Source organism: Cervus canadensis, chromosome 9 (genome assembly GCF_019320065.1).
Source record: "Cervus canadensis isolate Bull #8, Minnesota chromosome 9, ASM1932006v1, whole genome shotgun sequence".
In the NCBI taxonomy this organism is placed as follows: Eukaryota; Metazoa; Chordata; class Mammalia; order Artiodactyla; family Cervidae; genus Cervus; species Cervus canadensis.
In genome coordinates this window covers 77,727,439-77,755,102 of record NC_057394.1, presented here as the reverse complement: position 1 = coordinate 77,755,102, position 27,664 = coordinate 77,727,439, and the positions used below count along the sequence as shown (strand labels likewise).

Sequence of the window (27,664 nt, the reverse complement as noted above, 5' to 3'; positions counted from 1 at the left end):
CATTATAATAAATGATTACTTTGAAGAAGAGAACATTCATTTGGAAGGATAAATGCTGTTCCAACAGATTTTAAATGAATGTTCACACTTGATACTCATGGCTTGAATAAACTTGAGAGAACCAACAGTGTAAGGCATGAATAATTACTCTTAAGAGACAACAGAGATGGCCCAGGAGGAAGGTGACATATATGTACGATTGACAAGGTTTTGATAGAATGAAAGGTCTGAACTTGCTGTTATGGCTTTAGTTGAATAAAATGTGAGTTTGGTGAGTGGCAAGTTAGAAGCAGAGCTTAGAATTTACCCTATTAAACTGGACTGTCCTAATAGAGACTAGTATGGGATTTTCTTTTCTGGATTTTTCCATGGAAGGATAGCAGTCATTCTTGGATTGCTTAACCACAACCCCTCTTGGTGGCAGACAGGAGCCAGGTGACCTCAGGAAGACCTGGACCTTGTTCTACCCTGGGCCATCCTGGGCACCTGGCCTCTGGCCTCCTTGCAGATTTAGGAATTGCCAGGCCCCATAGGTGTGGGAGCCAATTCCTTAAACTAAGTCTCTCTCTCTACACACACACACTGTTGGTTCTGTTTCTCTAGAGAGCCCTTAATAATACAGAGTCCATCACAGAAATTGAGGAAATGTTTTACAAGGTAATCAATCAGCTAAAAGAGAAATGGCAGTATTTTTTTTTTACATGAAGAGACTTGAATAAAAATAAAAGCATTGCATACCACATAGTAACAGGAAATCTTTTGCCCAAATACAACAAGCAGGTCAGAAAAACCCCCTCATCATATTGGTACCCAAAGCACTTGGCATCGCTGAAGAATATCTGTGACCTTTTCTGGGCTTTTGGAAGCAGCCACCAGCCGAGTCTCCCACCAACTCTTTCCCACTCCCTCTCACTCCAAACTCACATCTCATGTTAACCAAAGCAGAGCTTCTCAGGCTGGAATGTGCCCTGGAATCTCCTGAGGGTGAGGCTGCAGATCCTGATCCAGGAGGTCTGGATGGAGCCTGAGCATCTGTGTTTCTAACAAGCTGCCAGGTGATGCCAAGGCTGCTGGTCCCGGGACAAGGCTCTAGATCTATCCATCTCAAATGTTGTGAATCACCTGCGGGTCTTACTAGAAAAGCAGAAGCTTACCCTCTCCCCACCCTCTGCCCTGACTTGCTGACTCAGAACCCGTGTCCTCACCAGATGCCCAGGTGGTGACAGACATGCTCAGTTTGGGGACCACTTCCTGGCACATATACTTCCTCCAGGCTGGGGCCACATCCACCCTCCCTGGAGGGTCAAGTTCTCTCTCGCGGCTCCTTGGCCTTGGCCTATGAACTTGGTTACTCTTCTCTCCTTTCAGGTAATAACCCTCTACCTGACCTGTTCCCTCTTCCCCCACTAGACTCTCTTCTCTTACATGGACAAAATTCAAGTGTTCTTTCCTTGATGTCTCCTCCCCCCACCACCCACGCCTGTCCTTACTTCTTCATCTCATGCTTCTTCTGTACATGTGTGTGGCAGACAGAAATTGATTGTAATCCTTTAAATTGGGAATAACCAATTAACCTTTAACCCATTCGCTGCAACTACTCTCAACTGGTTTTGTGTGTGTGCCAAGTCGCTTCAGTCGTGTCTGACTCTTTGTGACCCCATGGACTGCAGCCGGAGAGAATCCTCCGTCTGTGGGATTCTCTAGGGAAGAATACTGGAGTAGGTTGCCATTTCCTTCTCCAGGGGATCTTCCTGACCCAGGGAACGAACCTGCCTCTCTTAAGTCTGCTGCATTGGCAGGTGGGTTCTTTACCACTAGCACCACCTGGGAAGCCCCCATTTGGTTTTGATCAATTCAAAACTCTTTCAAAGGCGTATTGGAAGACTCGATGTCTTAGTTTCTGTGTGATTGACTCACCTTGGCAGGGAATATGGAACCTTGCCTCTCTTACTCCTAGAAAAGAGGATTTACTTAAACTGCCTACCTGACCCTTCACGCTGTTGCCTAATCCACTTCAGTGCACTCTCCTTGCATTCAGGTGGAGCCCAAGTTTCCCAGAGTGGCTGCTGGGCCTTCTGCTAGGCTCTCCCCCTCATCTTTCATAAAAAGGCAACACCTAGTTCTCAGGGGTTTTGAAGGACACAGGCTGTTCCCTGCTTCTGGGACCTCAGCCTTTGGGTGCCACTCCCTCTTCAGCTGGTTGTCTTCCGAGCACCCTTGGAAGCTTGTTCAGTCATTCAATCGTGTCTGACTCTTTGCAACACCATGGACCGCAGCACACCAGGCTTCCCTGTCCTTCACTATCTCCTGGAGTTTGCTCAGACTCATGTCCATTGAGTCGGTGATGTCATCCAACCATCTCATCCTCTGTAGCCCCTTCTCCTCCTGCCTTCAATCTTTCCCAGCATCAGCGTCTTTTCCGGTGAGTTGGCTCTTCCCATCAGGTGGCCAAAGTATTGGAGCTTCAGCCTCAGCATCAGTTCTTCCAATGAATATTCAGGACTGATTTCCTTTAGGATGGACTGGTTTGATCTTACTCTCCAAGTGAGCGCAGCTCAGGAAATTCCTTTTAGGTTGTTTTCACTGCGTCCCACACACCCACTCACCCCAAAGTTCCAGTAATAACCCTTAATGCCTCTAACATACATCATACGGCTCACTTCCGGTGCTCAGTCAGTATCTGCTAAGGGAAAGAAGGGAAACATTTCTACTTAATCCTTGAAAGGAGTTGCCTCAAGTGAAAGTGAAAGTGAAGTCGCTCAGTCATGTCCGACTCTCTGCGACCCCATGGACTGTAGCCTACCAGGCTCCTCCGTCCATGGGATTTTCCAGGCAAGAATACTGGAGTGAGTTACCATTTCCTTCTCCAGGAGATCTTCCTGACCCAGGGTTTGAACCAGGGTCTCCTGCATTGTTGGCAGATGCTTTACCATCTGAGTCACCAGGGAAGTCTCTAGTTGCCTCAAGGAACCCAAATTCAAAGGCAAGAAGAGCACTGTACTGCTCACAATGAAATGGACCTATGAGAACCATCCATTTTGAAGCAGAAATGAAAGACTACAAAAAGGAATGAAGATCAGAAGAGCAATAAGACAAAAGAGCAATACCATAGGTGTGTATGGCTTTACGATTTATAAAGTGTCGTTAGAATTATTCGTTTTTACAGCCCAGTGAGGTGGATACTCATATATTCACTTTACAGATAAGGAAGCTGAGACTTGGCGCTGTGTCTGCTTTATGCCCAAGGCCCCCAGGTGAAAGCTGACAGATCTTCTGCCTCTCAATTCAGCGTGTACCCAACCCACCCCACCCCTTGCCCATTTCACAGCTTGCCTAGGAGAAGACAAACATAAGATATTAATAAAAATTCACTTTTAAAATTCTATATACCCACTGCTCTATTTTTAAAATGTACCTCTTTTAAGTTATACTATGCTAATGAGCTCTATTTCCAGACAGTAATCTGTTATTGGGTGTTACTTGCTTAATTTAGACTCCACTACTAAATCTTAATTTAGATGCATTCCTTCTAATAACATCGACAGAAGTCTGTGTGTCCCACCATTCATTGCAACAAATTTCAGAGTCTAAATGTGTTATATTCATTCCATTACATGGATGAGACTCTACTCTCAGAAAATTCTTGTTTAGCACTTCATTTTTAGGCTAAAAATGAACTTTTTTAGCATTTGCGTGTAAACATGTTTATCTAAGGTCTGTGTTAGAATAACTCCTTGAAAGGATAAGGGATTGTCGTAAATTGCTTTTTAAACATGGAGCTGGCAGTCTCCAATGCATATTTACTGTTTTCTCTTTGAACCAAAGTGGGTAACCCATGCTAAGTAACTTTAGTCACATCCGACTCTTTGCGACCCCTGGATTGTAGCCTTCCAGGCTCCTCCATCCATGGACTTCTCCATGCAGAATATTGGAGCGGGTAGTCATTCCCTTCTCCAGGGGGTCCTCCCGACCCAGGGGTTGAACCCAAGGCTTTGGCATCTCCTGTAGTGGCAGTCAGGTTCTTTACCACTAGCACCACCTAGGGAAGTCCTAAATGGGTAATGACAGGGAAAGTCGCTCAGTCACGTCTGACTCCTTTCCACCCCATGGACTATACAGTCCATGGAAATCTCCAGGCCAGAATACGGAGTGGGTAGCCTTTCCCTTCTCCAGGGGATCTTCCCAACCCATGGACAGAACACAGACCTCCTCATTGCTGGCAGATTCTTTACCACCAAGGAAGAGGGTAATAGCTGTATCCTAACTTGGAGACACTCAGTACTACTAAACAGCTAGTGTGTACCAGATTACCAGGTAGCTGCCAATAATCTAAGACCCTCTTACATGCTGTGAAAATGCTAACATACCTGGGGGAGAGAGACACAGTCCAATCTGTGGGGACAGAAGAATAGTTAAATCAACAAGTACAAAACACGGTTTTTGGTGCCAGGAACATGGCCTGGTGAGGAGAATGGGGTCTCGCACATCCCTGCTCAGTCCTCTTTCCAAGCACACTTTCCACCTTCCCACTGTCCCCTAATTCCTGTGCCAGCGTCACCCGTTTGATAGCATAGAGCTATCTCAGAGACTCTGGCTCTAGTTTCACTGACACACATGACTTGCGATTTTGTCTTCTTGCTCGATTCCTACTTCCTCTTGCTCAGATCCTGCAAGATCCCTGACAACTTAGCCTTCATTCGCTTAAGCTGAAAACTGTGCAAAGATGAACATCTGCAGTTAAAGTTGGACAATATTACTTTCTTTTCAGTCTAATCCCCTTTTGCTCCTCTCCCCAAATGTATGACGGTGCTCAGGTAAGCTCATTGCATGAATTACACAAATACACAAAAGTAAGGTATCCATGGCACCAGAAACACATCTTTTTATCATCGCACAGGGTCATCAGCCGGCCTGGGGAAGTGCTCAGCACCTCGGTGCACCGGGGATGAGCTGTCGGGAGCCTCCTGCGTCTCCATGGCGACGCGTCACAAAACAGCCTCCACCGCAGCACCCAGTTGAGCTGGTGGAAAGCGCCCCGCGACGACGGCCTCTTGGAGCAAGAATGGCAGAGCCTGGGCAGGAAGATGCATGCCCTTCTCAATATGGCAACAAGAGACGGCCCAGTAAGCCTGCGGACCCTGCCAGCTGGCCCGGCGAGGTTCGGGGGCGGGGTCCCTCCTGGAGCTGGGGTACCTAGGGCGAAGGCTGCCTAGGTCTTCAAGATGCCGCGCTTTTATGGATGGAACTCAATTTAAATGGAGGCTGGGAATTCGGGGAGAATGAAAGGGCGTTCCTGACCTTGCCTCTCCCCAGACCTTCGCCCTAACTCCTGCCAAACCCCTCCCTAAAGGGCTCAGTTGTTTAAACGCCCGGTGAAATGCCCAGGAGGGTACAAGGCAAAGGGAGGACTGACGCCTTTGGGAGAACAAGGCTAAAGACAAAGACGGAACGGTGGTGGGGCGCTCCGAAAAGAGCAGACCCAGGGGGAGCCCTGATCCCAGGCAGGATCTGAGAAACAGCCCAGAAAGGGGGGCAGGGCTGAAGAATGCAGAGAGGCGACCCCCAGGCGCAGAGGCGGCAGAGGCTGGGAACTAGGGCCCTTGGTGCTCGCTTCTAATCTTCGCTTCCCTTTCTTTCAAGGGGATTTTGTATCTAACAGCGGCAGTGCTTTTAATACTAATTCTGCATGCAAATGCCGCGGGTTTACTAACAGCTTTTTGTGTCGGTGGAGGGAGAGCCACTCTAGCTGAGATGCTAGTGGCATGATTACTGTGCAGTCAGCTCCATCCCGGCCCTTCTCGTGGCAATAATAACCCACTGCAGCCCTCTGGCTGGGTAATTGTGGTTCTCTGGTGGCTCCAGAGCAGTGGGGATTGTTCAACTGTAAATTCCCTAGGATTGCAGTCCCCGGGAGAATGAATGAAATGCATACTTTCATCCCATTCATCCCTTTGTAAATTACAAATAGCAGATGAAAAAAAAAATTAATACAAAAATATTTACAACGCCGAGTTTCTCTGTGGTGTCCAGGCAAACAGGTGAGGCAGAGGATGGTGGGGGGGGCGGTTTGGAGGGGTGCTCCTCCCCAGGATCTCCCACTTTGCATTCCCCTTGAGTCTCGTCTCCCTATCTAGCCACCCTGTCTTGGTTTCTTTCACTGTCTGCTCTCCCCTCGGTTGCCTGGGAATGTTGCGATCCTCCAAGGTGTATCCCTCTTGGTTTACATACTCTATATGAGTGGCCACATCCTGCCACAGGGCTTCAAGTCTACACAGAGCTGCCAATTCCTGGCTCTCTAATCTTTAGCTCATAAACTCCTCCCCAGTCTCAGACCAAAATATCCATCTGTCTACCACATGCCTTGGATGTCACAGGAGGGCCTCAGACACATGTACAAAATTACACTCCTTGTCCTCCTAGACTCAGAAGTGCAGCGAGGAGGGTCCCAGATGCTCAAAGTAGAGGGGAGGGCACCGACACCTCAAGGTCATCACCAGGTCTCATTGATTCTGCCTCCAAAGTGCCTCTTCCCCCTGGGGGAGTTTGCCCCTTCACACCCGGTCTCAAATCTCTAACAGTCACTCCGTGCTGCTCCATCTTCCATTGCTGGAAGGATCACCCTCCAAAAGGTGGGTCTGATCTCAAAATAGGATTAGGTTGATAATGACCACCGTGGGCTGATTGCTATCAAACTATTACTATTGACTGGGCTCTTAAGTGCTGTATTTGTTCCAAGGGCTATCATAAATTAACATGGACGGGTGGCTGAAAACAACCAAAATTTATTTTCTTATATTTTGGAGACCAGAAGCCTGAAATCAAGCTATTGACTTGGCTGCACCCCCTCTGGTGGCTTCTGGGGAGAATCCTGCCTTGTGTCTTCCAGCTTCTGGTGGCTGTCGGCACTCTTGACCTGTGGCCGCATCACTCCAGTCTTGGCCTGCATGCTCACAATGGCCTCCTCAACCCCTCTGCCTCTCTCTTATGAGGATGTTGAAATTGCAATTAGGGTCCAACAGATAATCCAGGATGTTCCTCGCCTCACATCCTTACTTGCATCTGCCAAGAGTAATGGGGCCTAGGTTGGTGTTGCTTGCTTAGGAAAAACTTCCTGATTTCTCTAATAGTTAAACTCAGAGCTTCAAATCAGGCTCAGTGATGGTTCTTTAGAGAGCAACACCACCTCACAGTTTCTCCCCACTTACTTGTCCATGCTTGAAATTCTCTCAACAAAGAGCATTAATTCTGCGATTGGAATAAAATGCTTTAAAGTGTAAAGTGATTCCCACTAAAAGATAATGTCATTTCTAGTATGACGGGATCAGAGAGTAGACAGGAGTCTGCAAGCAGAGGGACAGAGCATGACAGGTAGGGGCTAAGCCTTCATTAGACTAGGGGAGCCTCAGGTGGAGGTGAAACTCACCAAATGTGAAGGGATCATTTCACCCAGGTGCTGGTGAAATGTAAAAAGCCACAGGTAACTGCCAAGCTATGAAGGAGTGAATGACCACTGAATTGAAATTTATAACTATATTCCCAAGTAATTTGGTGGTACTTCGTTGACAATGAGAGGTTGGGCAGATCAGTTCTAGGGTCTGCCAAGGCGGGAGACCTGAGTTTGATATCTGGGTTGGGAAGATCTGCTGGAGGAGAGCATGGCAGCCCAATCCAGTATTCTTGCCTGGAGAATCCCATGGACAGAGGAGCCTGGCAGGCTATAGTACATAGGGTCGAAAAGAAGCGGATACGACTGAGTGGCTAAGCACAGCAGTGAATCCTCTGTTCACACTCTCCCGGGTCTGCCAGCAGCATTTGTCTTGTAGGTGGTCCCTCCCTCCTCCTGGAACTTCCTTTTTCCTTCTACCATCCACAGCCTCCTGGTTCTCTGCTCATCTCACACTCTTCTCAGCCTCCTTCTCCAGCTGCTCCTCATCTCCCAAACCTCTTGACATTGGGCAGCCCTGGGCTTCAGCCTTCAGACATCAGCTCTTCTAATGACACTCCGTCCCTTGCTGAGCTCACCCACTCTCACGGCTTTAAAGAACATCTATACCATACAATGGGATTCCCTGGTGGCTCAGCTGGTAAAGAGTCTGGCTGCAATGTGGAAAACCCTAGCTCGATCCCTGGGTCAGGAAGATCCCCTGGAGAAGGAAGTGGTAACCCACTCCAGTATTCTTGCCTGGAAAATCCCATGGATGGAGGAGCCTGGTGGGCTATAGGCTATAGTCCATGGGGTCGCAAAGAGTTGGACACAACTGAGTGACTTCACCATACCATACAATCTTGCGCAGTTATTACAAAGAATGAATTGGAGCTGCACCAGACGAATTGGAGGGATTTTCATATCATGCTATTAAGTGACAGATAGAAGAGATACACAAAGGTTACTTTGTGTAGGATAAGCCTCTTTTTGTAAAACAAAATAGGACTAAAACCCAATACATTGGGATTTCCCTTGCAGTCCAGTGGTTAAGACTCCACACTTCCAAGGCAGGAGGCATGGGTTTGATTCCTGGCCAGGGAACTAGACCCCACATGCCATGTCATACAGCTAAAAAATTAAAAATAAATAAAGAATAGGGGAAATTTAAAAAATAAAATATTTTACAAACCAGTTTGACATACATAGATATCAATCTGTGTATGATTTTATCTGCTGGTCTGAAAGTCTGGAAAGAAACAGGCACAATTGTTAACAAGGGGGGAGGGATGGGTGGAGGGTGAGGACGGCATGAGCAAGAAGGAGTAAGGAGAAGGGGTCCAGGAGAATACCTGACATGCAAACTATGACCCCTTTTGTGTAAAATCAGTTCATGCCTTTACAGATGTATCTAATATGCATGAAAAGTCAGGCATTAAAACAGTGATAGTGAGTGTATTAAGATGATAGAATTTCAAATGAACTCCCTTTATATTTTTATGTATTGCTCAAATTCTTGAAAACAGCCTATGTGAATTCTCAAGGAAAACAATAGACCTATTCGAGTAACTTAAAGAAGGGATTCCCATGTGGCTCAGTGGTAAAGTATCTGCCTGCCAACGTGGGAGACATGGGTTGGATCCCTGGGTCGGGAAGATCCCCTGGAGAAGGAAATGGCAAACTACTCCAGTATTCTTGCCTAGGAAATCCTATGGACAGAGAAGTCTGGCAGGCTATAGTCCATGGGGTCTCAAAGGATCAGCCACAGCTGAACACATTTTTATTTAGAGGGGAAACTCAGATGATTAAATTGAGCTTCCCTTCTTCCCTGGTGGAGCTCACAAGTTGGCCTTCATTCCTTTAGACTCTATATTACCACTCAAAATGTTTGTCTCTTGCAAAATTGCTCTAAGTATTGAAATAACATTTGATCAAGATATGCTATCGGCCACATTTAAAACCAGTTTGTTGTGCTCTTAGCAGGTGATACCAGTTGGGATTCTTATGCCACCACGATGAGGACTGCATTCACACCTAAGACAGGAACAGCACCTGCTTTGTTTCGGTACATCCCTATTCGTGCCAGATTGATGTACACACTTGACCTTGTTCACCTATCTTTTATTATTCGGATTCCAAAACTGATAGACAGTAATCAGAGAAGGCTTATAGAAAATGCATTCAGATAAGACCCAATGCACACACAGGTCTCCTCCAAGCGTCAGAGAGGGCCTGGAAAGGGATACTGTTCCCTTAAAACAGTATCCGAAGCCCCTATAGGGAGATTTAGAAATTTAATACATGGATCCTTCATAAAGTCACTGTGTGTCTTGCTTTACAACAGAGTCAGTATATAGTTAATATAATTGTGCTACCTAAACATGGAGCATGAATTGAGTCCATTACTTGGTTTATAGGAGGTAGGCAATAACAACTGAATGAATGGACAAGTGAGGAATTGTTAGCACTTCCACGCAACTGTAGTCTTAAAAGGTTGAACAAGGTCAAGGTCCGCTTACCTTTACCTTCACCCCTCCAACTATTGGTTCCTAAAGCAATATCGCCTTTCAGCTTCTCCCCAGCTCCACCTGAACCAAGGGTGGTGGGAATTTCTCTCCATCAGCTGCCCCTCTAAGCTTGGTGGGTGAGCAAGGGTAGGGCTGCCATCTTTCATTGCATCAGTGGTTGATGGGAAATCAGCAGGGAGGACCCTCCCTTGCCCGTATTTACTCTGTAGATTGCTTCCAATGGAGAGGATCTTTTCACCTTAGAAGTGCACGTTGTTGAGAAGTCCAATGGAGTATTGGCCAGACTGTGGCAGTGCAGTCAGGCAGAAATGGGTTCTGAGTTGAACCTCAGTTCCCTATTCTAATTAACCCTTATTTTCTCTGCTACCTTAGACGAGTAACAAGCCCAGTTTTACTTCGGCTAAAGGTTTTAAGGTTGGCAAAGTGGGAATGATGTCTCGTAACTAACGTGTTTGTTCTGAGGACAAGTTGAACATATTAGTCACCTGGCTAGCATGAAGAAGTCACCCCCCCCCCATATTTCCGTTCATTTTCCCTCAACATAATATTTATGACAGATTTCCAAAAAGCACAGGGCTGCAAGACTCTTTATTTCCGAGTTACTTGCTATCCCACTGAGCCACATTATGTCCCCTACGGGGAGATTTACCATCTGACAGTAACGGTTGTCTGAGGAGGAAACATTTGGGATGAAAGCCAAAACCAAATGGGTACTTATGGAGTCTAGGTCAGTGGTCTTCAAATTCACATCTTTTTAAAGTTCACAGGAAAGTTCTCATCATAAATTAAAATAGCTGTAAAACATAAAACTTCCAACCCATCCTAAACATTGACATTTTAAAACAAGACCATTAAATTGTTTCTTTACACATAACCAGTGAGTAATCTAACCACCTTAGCAAATTGATACTCTCTGACCCTTTTAAAAATATATACAAACAAGCTCTTCTTTAATAGATTATTTATTTCATTCTCTTTCCTTCTTGAACTCTTACTCCCAGTCCACTTCCTCCATAGAATTTTACCCTGCTCTAATATATTTTGTGTTTGAAAGCAATTTATTGATCACTCCATTATACCTCTTTGCAACTGTTTCAGTATATTAATTGAAATTAATTTTTAAACATGTTATATGACTCTGAGTATTGAGTTATCACAATTATTTTTAGTACAGAATTGCTCAAAGCAATAAACACATTACAAATTGTTGATAATTACTAAACACAAAAAGTAAATTTTTTGGAATTGCATCTTAATGAGATAAATGGGGATGTTTTGTTTTAAATTACTTTATGTCTCCATATTTGAGTGTTATTATTTTTGGAATAAGACCACACTCAGCATCAATTTTCCCTGCTTTTTTTTTTTATTTATAAATGCTTAGATTGAGAAGACTTGTTCTCATAATTAAGTAGATGTGAATGAAAGGAGTTTTAGTGAAGCATTGCCATTCAATACTCTGAACTCTTCATGGTTTTATGGCAAAATCACAGGTGATTTTTAATGATTGATTGGCTGACAGCTTGGTTGGGTACTCCTTCACTTTTATTGAAAGAAAATAATTAGATGATTTGTCATCCAGTTATTGAGTTATTCCCTATCTCATTTTCTGAGACATGTACTGAAAAGGCACGTCTTAACAAATGATTATTAAATTACATCTGTTACTCCTTCACTTGGAAGAAACTTATTTCATATTATATACTCAAAAAGTACTTGGAAAATAGGAACATTAATTTCAGTAAATGTTTTTCAATATAATATTTTTTTTTATCATTACATACTTTAAATCTATTTTTATCCAAATCTTTGAGCTGAAGATTTAACTCATGCGATTTATACCAGGCTTACTTAGCTGGTAAAATCAGTCGTTGTCCAACCAGGAAGTGAAGTTAGGTTTACTTCCTGTCAAAATAAAATCTGGCTACACTTCTAGGTCAAGTAAATGTTAAAATATGTTTTGAGAAATATTATGAAAACTACTGATAAATTATGGAATGCATATTTTAGTGAAGATTATTAAAAGTAGACAGGGGAAGTGTAAAGTGATTTAAGTCTAATATGATTAATTATATCCAAGTAATAAAAATAATACAGTGAAATGTGTAGCTAAATATGTAAGCTATCTGTTAAGTGAGGAGTATGATAAAAAAAAATGAGGTTTCTTAGTTAAATATGTTCTCATGTGTTCAGAACTCTGGTGCTTGACTTTGGGAAATAATTAAATAATACCATGCATAAAAATCAGAAACAACTGAATTGATTTCTTTAGTACCAAGCAAATATTTACTATGCATTTAATTAAAGAAAAAGTTAAATAGGTTAGCATATAGTTATACATGTAAAATTAATAGTATGACAAGCTAGCATATATTTTCATGTATTAAATATTTTACATAATAAAATAAAATGAGGATTGGCTATATTGAAGTAAATGTTTCATAATATATATGGGTTAAAAAAGTAGATTTAAGTATCTTATTGAATGATGAATTTAAAAAATCTGAAAAAAGATCACAAGATTTTCATGTACCAGTTTTATACAGTAACTCTTTAAAAATGTGATAGTCTCAGAAAGATTCCAGTTACACTGAAAAGAATCAGCATTGCCATCCTGTACTGTTTCATCTTCATAGAGATGCTCTTCTTTCCTGCTATCAACATATCCTAGGGACTTTTTTAAAAGCTGGAAAAATGCTTACATTTAAAGATGTGCGTGAAAGAGCCATTTTCAGCAATCTATATTTTCTGCTCTCTTAGAAGCTCTCCTTAGAGAGGGATGAACATTTGATAGTTGTTAGGAAAGGAAAAACTAGCTGTTACTCTCAGCCACACCATCTACAGCATATCTACATTCAGGACATCCCCACACAGGCCAGAATACTCTGGTTACAGTCCCACCCTTCACTCTTGACCTAGAACAGCAAGTCCTGGGTAAGTGTATGGAATTTGGGTTACAAGAGGGTTCCCTGAAATCACTGTAATGAAGTTTCCCTTTGCCAGTCACCCTTCTCATGGTTGGCAGCTTATACCCCAAAGTATAATGATGAAGAAGAATGCAGAGAGCAAGAGATGGGAGATGTGGGAAAGAAAGACCCACATAGATATGCAGATTTGTACTTGGGAAGACACGTTAGGAAAGAGTATACTGAGAAATGCAGATGTGCAAATTGATTCCTTTAAAGTAATCTGTGCTGTGTTCCCTTTGCAAAAATCTTCATGCACCTTTGATGACTTTGGTTTGATTTAGGACCACAGTCATGCTTGCATCTGCTCATCTAAATGACAAGTGAAACAGTCCAGCATCCAGATGGATCCCACTTTCCAGATGTTTGGTTTCTTACAAACATAACCTGAATCTAACCCATCCCTCTTTTTTTTTTTTTAAGTCAACATGAAATCTTTTAGACATAGAAAAAGGAGTATACAATAAATTTCCAATTATCATCCAGTTATAATAATCAACAACACATGGACATTTTTAATGTATGTCCTCCACTTAGCCTTACCACTTGATAATACTGAAGCAAAATCCAGGCATTATATCATGTTAATTCAAAATATTTGGGCTTCCCTGGTAGCTCAGATGGTAAAGAGTCTACCTACAACGCAGGAGACCCAGGTTTGATCCCTGGATCAGGAAGATCCCCTGGACAAGGGAATGGGAACACACTCCAGTATTCTTGTCTGGAGAATCCCATAGACAGAGGAGCCTGGTGAGCTACAGTCCATTGGGTTGCAGAGAGTTGGACACAACTGAGTAACCCAACACACACACAATTCTAATTTGTTTTTATGCATCTTTGAAACATGAAGACTTTTAAAATATGTAAAATACCATTATATCACCTAAAAAAGCAATTCCTTGATATCAAATAGCCAATCAGCAATCAAATTTTCCCCAACTGTCTCATAATTAAAAAAAAGAATTTGGCTAGAAATTTAATCCAAACAAGGTCTATACTTGTATTATCTTTATTCACTTAATCTACAGGTTCCTCCACTTTTCTTTCTTTCTTGTTTTTTTTTGAGAATTTCTTTGTCAAAGAAACAAGTTACTCTTCTGGATTTTTCTGACTCCACCCTCATCATGTTATTTAAAAACATCCTCCTTTTCATGTATTTCCTGTAATCTGATATTCCAAAGACTTCATCTGATTCAGGTTGGGTATTTTGATAAAAATATTTAATAGGTGGTTTTTTGTGTGTATATTCACAGTGGCAACTGCTGATCATTCCATTATTTCAGTAGAGACTTGAAAACCACTGGTATCCTAATTCTTATATTTCTTCCTTTTATTAACTGGAATACTTTTCATAGAAACTTTTCTTTACCAAGTATCTGGTTTCACTGAACTACTTGTTTATACAGACAAGTACTCAGTTATTTTTAAAAAATTAATTTAAAAAATTAATTAATTTGAGATTATTCTTTTAAATTTCACATTAGGACTCCCATACTTTTGTTAAGGGCCATCCTAAGATACAGAATTGTTTTGTTTCAGGGAAACCTAAATATTGAAATATTTATGGCATCAAGCCTTAAGCCAGCCAATCTTTGAAAAATTATTTGACATGTGTACTGTTGTGAAATTTGGTATGTAATCTTAGTTTGGTTTCCACTCTTTTCTTATAGTCAGAAAAGTACCAGAAGGCTAGGATATACATATTCACTTAGTGATCCTATTCCTAATCAAACACAGTACAATGATGAGTATGTCTGGAAATCATATTCTAAAGAGGATTCAATCAATGTTGGGACTTCAAGAGGAATCAAGAACCACAGATTTTACCCTAGTCAGGTAAGATATTATCTACATATCTTTTGACTTTAATATTGTATCCATAATCCATAAGAATGAGAGTTTTGATATATCCCAAAGATCCTTCATCATCTACAGCTATGGTCCTTCTCAGACTATTTTTTGCTCACTTTCTCATAATTATTTCTAACTACTTCTCCCTTATCCCCCTAAATAAGAAATATTTTTTAATTAAAGTGAAATTCATGTAGCATGAAATTAACCATTTTCATGTAAATAAATCACTGGCAATTAGTGTTCATAATGCTCTACAACCACCATCTCTATCTCATTTCAAAATATTTTCATAATCCCAAGAGGAAACCCTGTACCCATTAAGAAATTACTTCCTGTTTCTCACTCCCCTAGTCTCTGGCAACTATCAATCTGCTTTCTGTCTCAATGGATGATATTCTAGATATTTTATATGTGGAATCATACCATATGTGACCTTTGTGTCTAGCTTCACACTTAGCATTGTTTAAAAGCATAATTTTCAAAGCTCACTTATATTGTAGCATCTATCAGCACTTTATTCCTTTTTATGGTTGAATAATATTCTATTGTATTTATATGCCACAATTTGTTTATCCATTTATCTATTGATGGACATTTGGGTTGTTGCCACCTTTTGGCTGCAGACTCTGCCTGCAATGCAGGAGACCTCTGTTTGATTCCTGGGTCAGGAAGATATGCTGAAGAAGGGATAGGCTACCCACTTCAGTATTCTTGGGCTTCCCTGATGGCTCAGCTGCTAAAGAATCTGCCTGCAATGTGGGAGACCTGGGTTCGATCACTGGGTTGGGAATATCCCCTGGAGAAGGGAACGGCTACCCACTCCAGTATTCTGGCCTGGAGAATTCCATGGACTACATAGTCCATGGGGTCGCAAAGGGTTGGACACAACTGAGTGACTTTGACCTTTTGGCTATTATGAACAAAGTTGGTATGAACAGGCACATAAAGTATTTGTATTTTGTATCTGCATTCTCAAACCATCAGAACTTATACTATTTTGTTTATCCAGAATGCTCTTCTCTTATCCACCAAGGTAACTCATAGGCTTAGTTTAAAAAGAGCCAGCTAGAATTCCCTTCTCCACTAAATGAAAGTGGCTGACCTTCTCTCTGTTTTCTAGGTACTATGTACCCTTCTCCCATCATAAAAGGCAAAGCTCAATTGTAGTAAAAGATTTCATTTATTGGGTTGCCACATGGCATGGTGCCGCCTGGGATGGAACCACCTGGACATGTTCAGTGGGTAATAAGGTAGTAGAATTTGATGGTCAGGTCAGTAGAATTTAAGGTCAGGATTTGATGACTGCAATGAAGTAAGACAAGGTGGCCGTGAATGAAGGGTGCTGTTCCTGTTTTTTACTTGGATGGCTGGGTCTGTGCTGATGCTATTTACTGAACTGGAACTTTCAGGAGGACCAGGTTTGGTGGGGAAGGATTTAGGGGAAATGTGAGCTCAGTTGAAGACATGTTGGGTGAAAATATGTCCAATGGCAGTTGAATGCACAAATCTGTGACTCGAATGGAAAAGGTGAGCTTTAGATGTAGACTTTGGAGTCATTAGAACACATACACATGCTCCATTTAATTTGGTTCCTCATGGCACCCACATATAATCTATTTACCTCTTGGGTATTTTCCTTAAGATTTATAATTAATGCAAAATAGTTACAATATTACACTGTATATGTATACACATGACATACACATACATACTGGACAGCATTTATTTTCCCTTTAAGTGTTATTGAAGGCTCTCAACAAATGACAGCCGGGGTGGCAGGGTGGCCTGCGCTGTCTCAACCAATGAGAGCCAGAGTGGGCGGGCCCTGTGCTGTCCAAGCCAATGAGTGTTCCTCTGCCAGCCTGTAGACCCTCCCATCACCTAAGTTGAGGGTCTATCGCATTATTTACTCTTCTGAGGCCTCTCTGCCGTTTTTGGCCCATCGTTTTGCTTCACATCCAACATTCTATGCATCGGGAAACCTTCTTTACCTATAAAATATATTTAAATATGATCATGTCTCCCAGTCATATTTTCTTGCCCTCCACATGAAAAGTCAAAGAAATGACAAAGTTCCATGTTATAACTGGGTCAGATGATAGCTCTGCAAGACACTGCAACTTCAATGTGGTGGCTGGGTGCAAAGAACTCAAAAGAATGTGTATACAAAAACACTTCCCAGGTGGCACTAGTGGTAAAGAACCCACCTGCCAATGCAGGAGATGTAAGAGACCTGGGTTCGATCCCTGGGTCGGGAAGATCCCCTGGAAGAGGAAATGGCAACCCACTCCAGTATTCTTGCCTGGAGATCCTATGGACAGAGGAGCCTGGCGGGCTACAGTCCATGGGGTCACAAGAGCTGGACACGACTGAAGCGACTAAGCACATACACACAAAAACACACGTGTTCTTCATTCCATGAGGTGAAACCCTGTGGATTTTCTTGAAAATTGTGTTTGTATCCATAGGACTTCTTTCTCTGGACACTACCTCAATCGACAACCTCAGTAAAAAGCTACTTTCCTTGGAAAATTGCTGCATCGATGGAAGAGGTTCGGAAGGCAATAGGAAATCAGTTTATTTCCACCACAAAGAGAGACTTTGTGGACCGATCGAAGGGTAAACGTTCATTTTTCTCCTTTCCCTGGTAAAATGTTGGGCACCAGAGTCTCCATGGTGAGCAACACAGATGTGGTCTCTTCTGTCAAGACACTCACGGTATAGACGTGGAGAAAGGCAATTTTGCAAACAAAAGTTGACCTAGTGAGCACCTATAAAAAGGTGCCCGTTGTGGGAAATGCAGGGTGCTGTGGGTGCACAGTAGGACATTCAGCCCGACACTGGAGGAAGAGGTCAGGAAAGGCTTCTTGGGTCCAAAGGACAAAGATGAGCCAGGAGAAGATAATGGGGTCGAGTTAAGCCCGCTGTCTTCAATTATTTACTGCTGGGTTACCATTTTAAAAACACTTATGTTAAAATTCCTTTTATTAAACTGATATGTGCATAGATTGAAATCTAATAGTTACCTAAAGGTTCACAGTGAAACAGCAATTCCCTGACCCCTCCCTCATCCACTCTCGGTCCTACTCCCACTGACTATCAATTTCCATCCTTTCAACTATTTATTCTTATGGGATCCTCCATATTTTAAAATCATATCCTCACACTACTATTTCTGATTCATCAGTCCTAGGCATTATGATTGACTTCAGTTATAGTAACTGAGGATATGGTCCTCCTACAATTCTTTCTCATGTCTGCTCCATCCATCCTCTCAATATAATTACAAATTTGGAATTAATGCAATTGCTAGTTGTTTATATTATAATTATGATCATATGATATATTATAATTATGTTAACACTGCCTGGGTTTCCCTGGTGGCTCAGTGGTAAAGAATCCATCTGCCAAAGCAGGAGACACGAGTTTGATCCCTGGGTCAGGAAGATCCCCTGGAGAAGGAAATGGCAGCCCACTCTAGTACCCTTGCCTGGAAATCCTGTGGACAGAGGAGCCTGGCAGACTATAGTCCATGGGGTCACAAAGAGTTGGACATGACTTAGAGACTAAATAGCAGTAACAACAAACACTGCTGAGCCAAATGATATTTTATGGGTATGTTTCCTTTTAGTTCTCTTTTGCCCTTTTTTACCATAGTTAATAACTATCTCTTTTCAAATGCTTAGTTTCCTATGTGCCTGTCACACTCACTGAATCCGTTTTACCTGGTCCAACATCTCAGTGCATCACCTTCTGCTGTGCCTGGGGTCCCTGGGTCCAGAGCTGCTTTGGTTCAGTTTTGCCCCAAGAACCTGGCTAAGAAGGGTAATCATGTGACTACCATGAGGTTAAGAAGGTGATCCAGGGAATTCTAACCACTCTGTATCCAAGTTTTGACCAAGATCACCTGTTTTCCACCCTGAATCCCCATGCCAGCCTTCCACTGAACAAATTCCCTCTGACTTTGAGCCTGCTGGAGTTCTGCTGTGTGGATTAGCTCACGTTTTTGTTAACCCCTTCTGCAGTCCCTTCATTTCAGCTTTCTCTACTTTGCTAACTCAATTGCTGCATCTCTCTTTGGTTTCCATCTTCTAAAAATGTGTTAACCTCTCCAATCTCCTCTCAGTCTGGTCAAGTGCAGGGAGGGAGGAGTCATTTGCATGGATACCATCCACTGGGTTTCATAGGAAGCACTGCTAATTCTTTTACTTCCAAACCCTTCCAATCTGGTCTCTGCCCCCATCTGGTAACTGAAGCTACTCTTGTCAACGTGCCGAATAACCTGGCAGCATGAAATATCGGTGGCCGCTTGCTCCTTCTTGAAACACTCTTCCTTTGAACTTCTGTGACACCACACTCTCCTGGTTTCCCCTACTTCTTTGTCTCCTTTTTTGGGTCTTTTTTTCTACTTGACCTCTAACAGAGTTCCTTAGAGTTCCTGGTTCCTTTATAAAAGCAACTCTCCATCATCCTGAGGATTTCTGCATTTGTATTTCTTCCTCAAGTCCTTCCTTGGGCCCCTGATTTTATGTATTGGGGGATCAAGTAGAGGCCTCATTAGGGTTCCAAGTCATCACCTTCTTCTTCCCCTAGCACTGAACTTCCTGTATCATCTACAGACCCCTGCAATTCCATCGCCACATGGCAGTCAGAGGCTCTTTCACAGTCTAAACTGGATCGAATACTTCTACTGCTTCTTTTCACTGTCTTCCTTTGCATTTTGAATAAAATCCATGTCCCACTTCCTTCTCTTGGTTCACAAGGCCCTGCAAGCCTGGTCTGGCCCTTGCTTTCCTCTTCACTCCATCCCTCTCATTCACTAGTCTCCAGCCACATGAGACTTTTTTCAGTTCCTTTAAGATCGCAACCTCTTTCCCACCTTCTGTCAGCACTCAGCATGTCCCCTCTGCCTAAAAGGCGCAGTTTCAGTTTGTCACTCTCTTGACTCCAGCTTAGATGTCACCTTGCCTGTGAGACCTTTCCTAAATTTATCTGAAAAGGCATGCTGTCATCTTGCTTGTCTGTCGCCTTTGCATTCTGCAGTCATTTGTTGACTGATTCTTGTTTCCTGTTGTTGCTGCTTTACTATTTCCTCCACTACTCAGCATGCCCCCCAAAGCTCTTATTCACTCAGGACCTAGTACAGTATGTAGCCTCATTCCCTGTAAATATTTGTTGAGTGATGGAGAGAATGTTTGGGAAGTATACTTTCTGAAGCTGGATGGGAACAGAATCAAAAGACCTCTGTACTTGCAGATAAAGGGTCATGGAAAAACATCTGAAATGTCAGCATTCTTAAAAGATGTCTTTGAGCTTCCAATTAGAGTTGTGTTCTGCAAGCACAAATTATCATTTCCCCATGTGTGGATAAATACCCCAGACCTGTCAAGACTCCCTCCTAAATCTCTCACCTCCATCTGCTTCTTTCCCTCCCCACGGCCACTGCCTTAATCCAGGCTATCATCATCTATCTCTTGGATGACCTCTAATCTACTCCCCTCTCCAACTCTGTCTCCTCAAGTCCGTGTCCATACTAGGGTCACAGTAAGCTTCCAGATGTGCCAATTGACATCACTTTCCAGCTTAAAACCCTTCAGTGATATCTCCCTCCCCTTTATTCCCAGGATAAAAGCTAAGTGCCTTAAGGTGAGTGCTGTATAATCTGGTCCTTGCCCACCCCCCACCCCCAGCGTCCTCCAGCCTCCACGACTGCCCCCTACCCTCCAGTTTTACAATGCCTCCTGTAACCTTGTGCCCTTTGCCCTCTGCCTCTTCTGTGTGAAGACCTCTCCCTCCTTTTATTTTTAGCCTATCTCTGTCCATGTGTGCTCAGTCGCTCATTTGTGTCCAACTCTTTGCAACCCTATGGACTGTAGCCCTCCATTCCCCTCTGTCCACGGGATTTCTCAGGCAAGAATACTGGAGTGGGTTGCCGTTTCCTCTTCTAGGGGATCTTCCTGACCCAGGGATCAAAGCCATGTCTCCTGCAGCTCTTGCACTGGCAGACAGTTTCTTTACTACTGAGTCACCTGGGAAGCCCTATCTCTGTCCATAATTGAAGTCTAAATGTAAACTTCATTTCTCTCCCAGGAGTCTTCTCTGATCCCCCAAATTTGGATCGGTGCTCCTCCCATGTTTTTGTAGCTCCTGTTCTTCCCTCTTCCACAGCATTTATCAAAAAATACTGTGATTCCCTTTTATGTATCTGTTTCTCTAATACTTTAAGCTTCTGAAACACAGAGACTGTGTCTTATCTTTGAATCCTCATTATTGAATTAAGGCCAATGAGTGAGAAGCAGTAAAAGGGGCTTGTTTACACATTCAGGCTTGAGAACTTGGCTTTGATGAATTAGAACAGCAGAACTAGCTTTCACCTGGCTATAGAGTAAGTGCCCATGGTCTTAGTAGTTTTGAACAGTCCTTGCTGTAGATTCGCAGGGGCCTTTCTGCAGCCATCATGTGTGTGTGCTAAGTTGCTTCAGCCGTGTCCAACTCTGTGCGACTGCATAGACTGTAACCTGCCAGACTCCTCTGCCCATAGAATTCACCAGACAAGAATACTCAAGTGGGTAGTTATTTCCTTCTCCAGAGGATCTTCCCCACCTAGGGATCGAACGTCATGTGCTGTGTTTAGTTGCTCAGTCATGTCTGACTCTTTGCAATTCCATGGACTATCTCAAAGGGGCAGTTTCTCCCTTTGGGCTATAACTACTCTGGTATCACCTTTGTGAAAGTGTGAAAGTGTTAGTTGCTCAGTCGTGTCTGACTCTTTGTGACCGCATGGACTGTAGCCCACCAGACTTCTCTGTCCATAGAATTCTCCGGGCAAGAATACTGACGTGGGTAGTCATTTCCTTCTCCAGAGGAACTTCCTCACCCATGGATCGAAGCTGGGTCTCCTGTATTGCACATGCATTTTTTATCAACTGAGCCACCAGGGAAGCCCTATCACCTTTACCAACTGGAAAAGAAAACCAGTGGGAATTGGTCTCCTGAGACGCAGGGATAGTCCCTCGGGGTGGGGTTGGCATTGGGTCAGGTTATCTTCTCTGTTGGGACTTCAACAACATTACGGCTGCACTTCAGCACTCATATGGTGTTCCTCAGATCCTTCTGTATCAGGAATTTCTCCCAATAGTGCCGAAGGAACTCATTTATAGGAAATTTTATAAAGACTATAAAACCATTAGTTAAGGATTAAGAACTAAGAGTTACTGTAAGGATATATCATGTGGGCAGTCACTAGAGTGTGGTTCAGATTAATTACTAATACATAGCAATTACGTTTCTTTTTTCTCTTTTGTTCACTCAATTTAGTAAATATTTAATGAGGTCTATTATGGTGATATGTACTAAGGATCAATGAAGAGAAGTTCCTTTCTCTTCAAAGGAACTCAGAGTAAATCCAGAGCCTGATTTTTGTCATTTCTGGGTCTTCATCTCCAGTTGCCCTACTTGTGGACAAGTCTCTCAAGACCCTTCACAGTGTGGATCCTAACCTTCCCCTCCTGCTTCACCCTCAGCTACTGCTCCTCCCTGCCCTGCATTCTTCACCTTTACACCAACTAGACTGCATTAGATGATTGCACCGTGCATTTTAGCTTCAGTGCTGAACATTCGTCAAAACACACCTTTTGCTGTGTCTGCCTTTCTTTTTTTTATTTTTAATTGAAGGATAATTGCTTTACAGTATTGTGTTGGTTTCTACCAAACATCAACATGAATCAGCCATAGGTTTACCCATGTTTCCTCCCACTGTATCTGCCTGTCTTCCTTCCACTTCTGGGTTTCTTTTCTTTTTTTTTAAAGATTTTTCATGCAGACTGTTTTTAAAGTCTTTATTGAATTTGTTACAATATTGCTTCTGTTTTTTATGTTTTGGGGTTTTTTTGGCCATGAGAAATGTGGGCTCTTAGTTTCCTGACTAGGGATCGAACCTGCACTCCCTGTATTGGAAGGTGAAGTCTTAACCACTGGGCCACCAGAGAAGTCCCTCCCTCTGGGCTTCTGTAGAACCTTATCCAAAGCTTGGAGTCAGTGATTCTTAAGCATATGGGAAGCTTGTTCACAGTATAAGTGCCTGGGTCCCTCTCACATCTAGGAACTCTCAATGTCTGGGATGAGGTTCAGCAGGTATATTTTGGCATAACCTTCCTACGTAATTCTGATGTATTATCTCCATTTGTTACAGTTGCAAGATATTACATTCTGTATCTGTGTCTCCTGTATATCTCTTTCTCATCACACTCATTTGAGGTTGTCTTAAGGTAGAACACCCCATGGACGGAGGAGCCTGGTAGGCTGCAGTCCATGGGGTCACAAAGAGTCAGACATGTCTGAGCGATTTCACTTTCACTTTTTACTTTTATGCATTGGAGAAGGAAATGGCAACCCACTCCAGTGTTCTTGCCTGGAGAATCCCAGGGATGGGGTCGCACAGAGTCGGACACGACTGAAGTGACTTAGCAGTCGCAGTAAGGTAGAACAATGACTTCATTATCTTTAACTTTGGCACAGAACACATGTAGGAACTGAAAGCATTTGCTTTTGAGTGGTAGCTAGGGAAAAGGGAATGGGAATTTGTTTATTAATAAAGCTATTAGTAATTCACAAAAACCAAGTTATATAGATGGTGCTTACTAGCAACAATACCAGACAGTTGTCCAAAATATCTTAAGGAGTGTCCTGATTTTGCAGCCCTAGAGTTTTCTCCTCTCTATAACCTTGTCTTCTCGGGTGGTTTATGAGGTCATTATGAGGGCCATTGAGCACCCATGTCCTCTCTCCCTGTGACATCTAAATTAAGAGATACCATATAGTGAAACCCTTTCCCTCTGTGCTGTTCTGGACGGAGATCATTCTTTAAAAAATCAATATTAAACTTCTCTTGGGTGCCAGTAGATGACATCACATATTGCTTGATATACAATGTACATTGGAGTCTATTTTGAGAAGACCTATTGAAAAACTATTTTGGAAGAAGAATCAAGGTTAGAGTCAGTAGTAATTAGCACTGTTGTGACATTGCTCATGATATTCCTGTTTTTAATATGTTTGTTCTGATTAAAGCTGATGTTGTGTGATGTGCCTCTGAACCAACATTTTGTAGCAAGAATTAGGGGTGAGCTCATTCTAAGTGAGATGACATGATTCTCTCCTTTGTTAATCTGGTAATGCTTGTGGAACCTGGCTTTAGCTAGTACATCAGAGGTTTTAATGATCATATTAGGGAATATTTCTTAGCAGAGTTATTTCCAAAAATAATACTACTATGACCCACTAATAGCAATGATCTGGCCTAACCATCCATCAGTAAGGCCCTTTTTCAAGTGGTTCTTTTCCAGGTAATGGGGATGATGTGTACTGCCTGTCTAAGTTTGCTGGATTGAGCAAATAAAAATACAAGATGCTCAATTAAAACTGAATAATGATATTGCATTAGCAGCTCAGTTGTGTCTGACTCTTTGCAATCCAATGGATTGAAGCCTGCCAGGCCCTTCTGTCAACAGGATTTCCCAGGCAAGAATACTGCATTTGCAGGCAGATTCTTTACCATCTGAGCTACCAGGGAAGTCCTAATAACAGGTAAAAAAATGAGTACATACACAGACACAAAAAATTATTCATTATCTGAAATTCAAATTTAACTCCACATTTCCATTGCAAGGGCCTTGTGTAGCAACAAAACAGCAACTACAACAAATTTAACTGAACTCCTATATTTTATATGGCAACCATAGCCCTATCTAAAATATCTCACTCTGCTTCCTAACCCCTGCCCCAGGGCACAGGCAGGACTACTGGAGTGAGGCTTGCTTTCTGAGTCCATGAAGCAGAAACAAAAGAACCCTAACTGATGAACAGTGTATTCATTAGAAACTACTTCTGATCATTTTAGCCTATGCTTCCTGTGCCTGATAAAGCAGAAAATTATTTCTTGGTTGAAATGTCCATAAAAGTACATTGACCATACCTCTAAATGCAAGAAGAGAGGGTTCTGAGTGTGATAAATTGGAAGCTACTGCCAGAAGCAAAATGGAATGAAAATATGATGCTATTTAGAAATACTTTACAAGGAGTAATTATTGCCTTCCATTTGTACCTCCTCCCCAGATCCAAAGGATAAACAGCGTTCTCAGATGTTTCTGGAATGGAAAAAGTTAGTTCCCCGACCAGCAGACACAGAATTTCGAAGGAATTACCAAATTCCAGCTAAAATTCCTGAGTTACAGGATTTTAGTTTCAAATATGGATGCTACTCAAGCCTACCCATTGCTTCTCAAGGTCTAGGTGAGTACATCTGTAGCTTTTTAAAACAATTTTGTAGACTGTTCTTATTCCGAGATTCCTCAATACTTTCCACAGCACATCTGTGGGACCTGGCGAGTCCCACAAATAAAGGCTGGGATTCTCTGCTCAGTGACAGCTCCTTGTCTTCCCTTCCCATGTGTCTCTCTAGTCCCTTCTGTGCTATATAGCCACATGAGGAGCCAAGAGCGTACGAAGAAGCAGTCCATTTACCAAAGTGATTACGGGAAAGCCTACCTAGATTTCTTGACGATTCTGAACTCATTCAGCCCGTCTCAAGTCACAGAGTACCTTCAGGGTGTTTCCTACAAAGGTAAGATGAGGTCTCAAGTTACTATTCGATAAATTACAGATCATAATAATATGTGGCTTTCCACCAAATAGAAATTTTCCCAACTTCTAGCCCCTGGTGTTCAATATATATGTATGTGAATACAAAAAGGTGGCACAGTGGTAAAGAATCCACCTGCCATTGCAGAAGGTGCAAGAGATGCAGATTCGATCCCTTGGTCAGAAAGATCCCCTGGAGGAGGGCTTGGCAACCACTCCAGTATTCTTGTCTGGAGAATCCCATGGGCAGAGGAGCCTGGAGAGCTACAGTCAACGGGGTCACAAAGTGCCAGACACGACTGAGCATGCATGCAACATATAGTTTTATGTAAACCTCAACCTACTGAAAATAAATTTTTCTTCCAAGAGGCCCCAGTGAATATATCCCCACTTATTAAAAAGAAAACATCTAGCTTTTCACTTACTTCTGATCTCACTTTGCTGTGGTTGAACTGCTCCAGGGCGACTTCTCTTTTTCTTACAGTTAATTGATTTCTCCAGTGGAAGTCTGTACTCTCTCATAGCTTTGCTTTAGTTTGTGTAATCTTTATTTCCTCTTCGGTGTTTTTCTGTGTGTGTGTGTGACAGTCTTCTTAGGGTACATGCAAATCTTCATGTATCTCATCCTCAAAGAGATAAATGTCATTCAAGACTGGTTGGGTCACTTTCTAGGACACATATTCCTATATCACCAAACTAACATGTTACGTACATTATAAAACATTCAAAGTTAAACGTGAGATCACAAAAACAAATGCCACCTTAGGTGGAGAGTAACTCAGGTGCACGCACAAACACACACACACACCCTGATCTCTAGCCCTCGGGTGGCATTTGTCACACTGAACACAAGGACAGGTAACATCACTTGCATTCTTCCTTTCTCTTAGTTCTGGCTGCACAGATGGTAATTTCTAGGAGTGACAAAGCTTTACAGCTCCACCATGTACAATTTAAAAATATGTAATTAGAATTAGGGGACCATAGATGTTCATAACCAGACAAGACTCCTTCAATTTCCGGATGAGGAAATGGAGGCTGGGGAAAGAGGGGCCTCCCATGGTCAGTTATCATTCAAAGACTGCAAAGCCTACCAATACTGGTGGGCAGAAAAGCAACCCTGGCTTTCATGAAACTTTTGGAACAATAGTCTCTATTGTTTTGTTTATCATCACATCACCCAGAACAAGCATGGTCTAGGTGCTTCACATATAGCACTCTTCATCCACTCCAACAACTGTGCTAGGCAAGTATCAGTACCTTGATTCAGAGATGAGGCAACGAATAAATAGAGATGACACGTATGCCATGTGTGCTCAGTCGTGTCTGATTCTTTGCAACCCCAAGGACTGTAACCTGCCAGACTCCTCTGTCCAGGGAATTTTCCAGGCAAGAATACTAGAGTGGCTGCACGGAACAAAAGCCTAAGTCTATTTCATTCCATAATCCACGCTCTTTCCAGGAAGTCTTGCTGATCCCTTGAATATTGTTTGCTCTTTTTAGTCAATAATTACATTCAAGAGATGTTGAATATTGAAGAGTCTTTTTAGCTATTAGACATAATAGCTTTGACTATCGTGATTCTTTTGATCTCATTGAATTCATATTTAGAGTACTACTGTTGGGTATTTGTCTACTTAGAAATTTCTCTATTTAGCCCTGAAATAGTTAAGTGGAAAATTTCATCCTGTTTTTCTTCATAATTTTCAGAAAGGCAGATTCTTGATCGCTTTTTTCGCTCTTACTGTGATATGGGCCAAAGAATGGATAAAAAAGAAAAATAGTTCAAATGAAGAACATCTGAAAGTAACTGAGTTCTCTTCTCAATAATCAAGAAAAAATAAGATCCAAATTGTTCTGAATTATAATTTCATCATGACTTTGTGTAATTTTGTTTTATTTTTAAACAATAAAATCATTTAAGGCTGAAAATCATCACTTGCCTCCCAACCTATTCCCACCCGATTTTAACTGTATCCAGTGAGTTTTGATATAATGTTTTCTCACCATTCTCTTTTGGATAATTACTTTGTGTCTTCAATTCTGGTTTCCTCTTTGAACCAGGAATTATGTGGAAGAGGTTTCTTAATTTTTCAATAATTAGGGGATTAAAAAATTCATTATTGTTGATTTTGAATTTGAAAGTTAAAAAACAAATCTCTGCTTTGGGAAAATTAGCAAACATTTTTTATGCCAAGTATAAGAATGATTTGTGTATTACATGAATAGCAGAAGAAAAAATGTATAGTTAATTA

At 42.2% G+C, this 27,664-nt stretch overlaps 1 protein-coding gene across 1 annotated transcript; it reads left to right on the top strand.

Moving 5' to 3' along the window:
* Nucleotides 1–5,043: 5,043 nt before the first annotated feature.
* Nucleotides 5,044–27,335, top strand: TEX26 (testis expressed 26). Its single transcript, XM_043478294.1, has 7 exons — nt 5,044–5,123; nt 9,407–9,488; nt 14,588–14,753; nt 17,240–17,390; nt 24,885–25,061; nt 25,231–25,392; nt 27,120–27,335. Exons 1-7 carry the CDS (start codon nt 5,063–5,065, stop codon nt 27,191–27,193), a joined length of 873 nt encoding a protein of 290 aa, XP_043334229.1. The 5' UTR covers nt 5,044–5,062; the 3' UTR covers nt 27,194–27,335.
* Nucleotides 27,336–27,664: the final 329 nt, after the last annotated feature.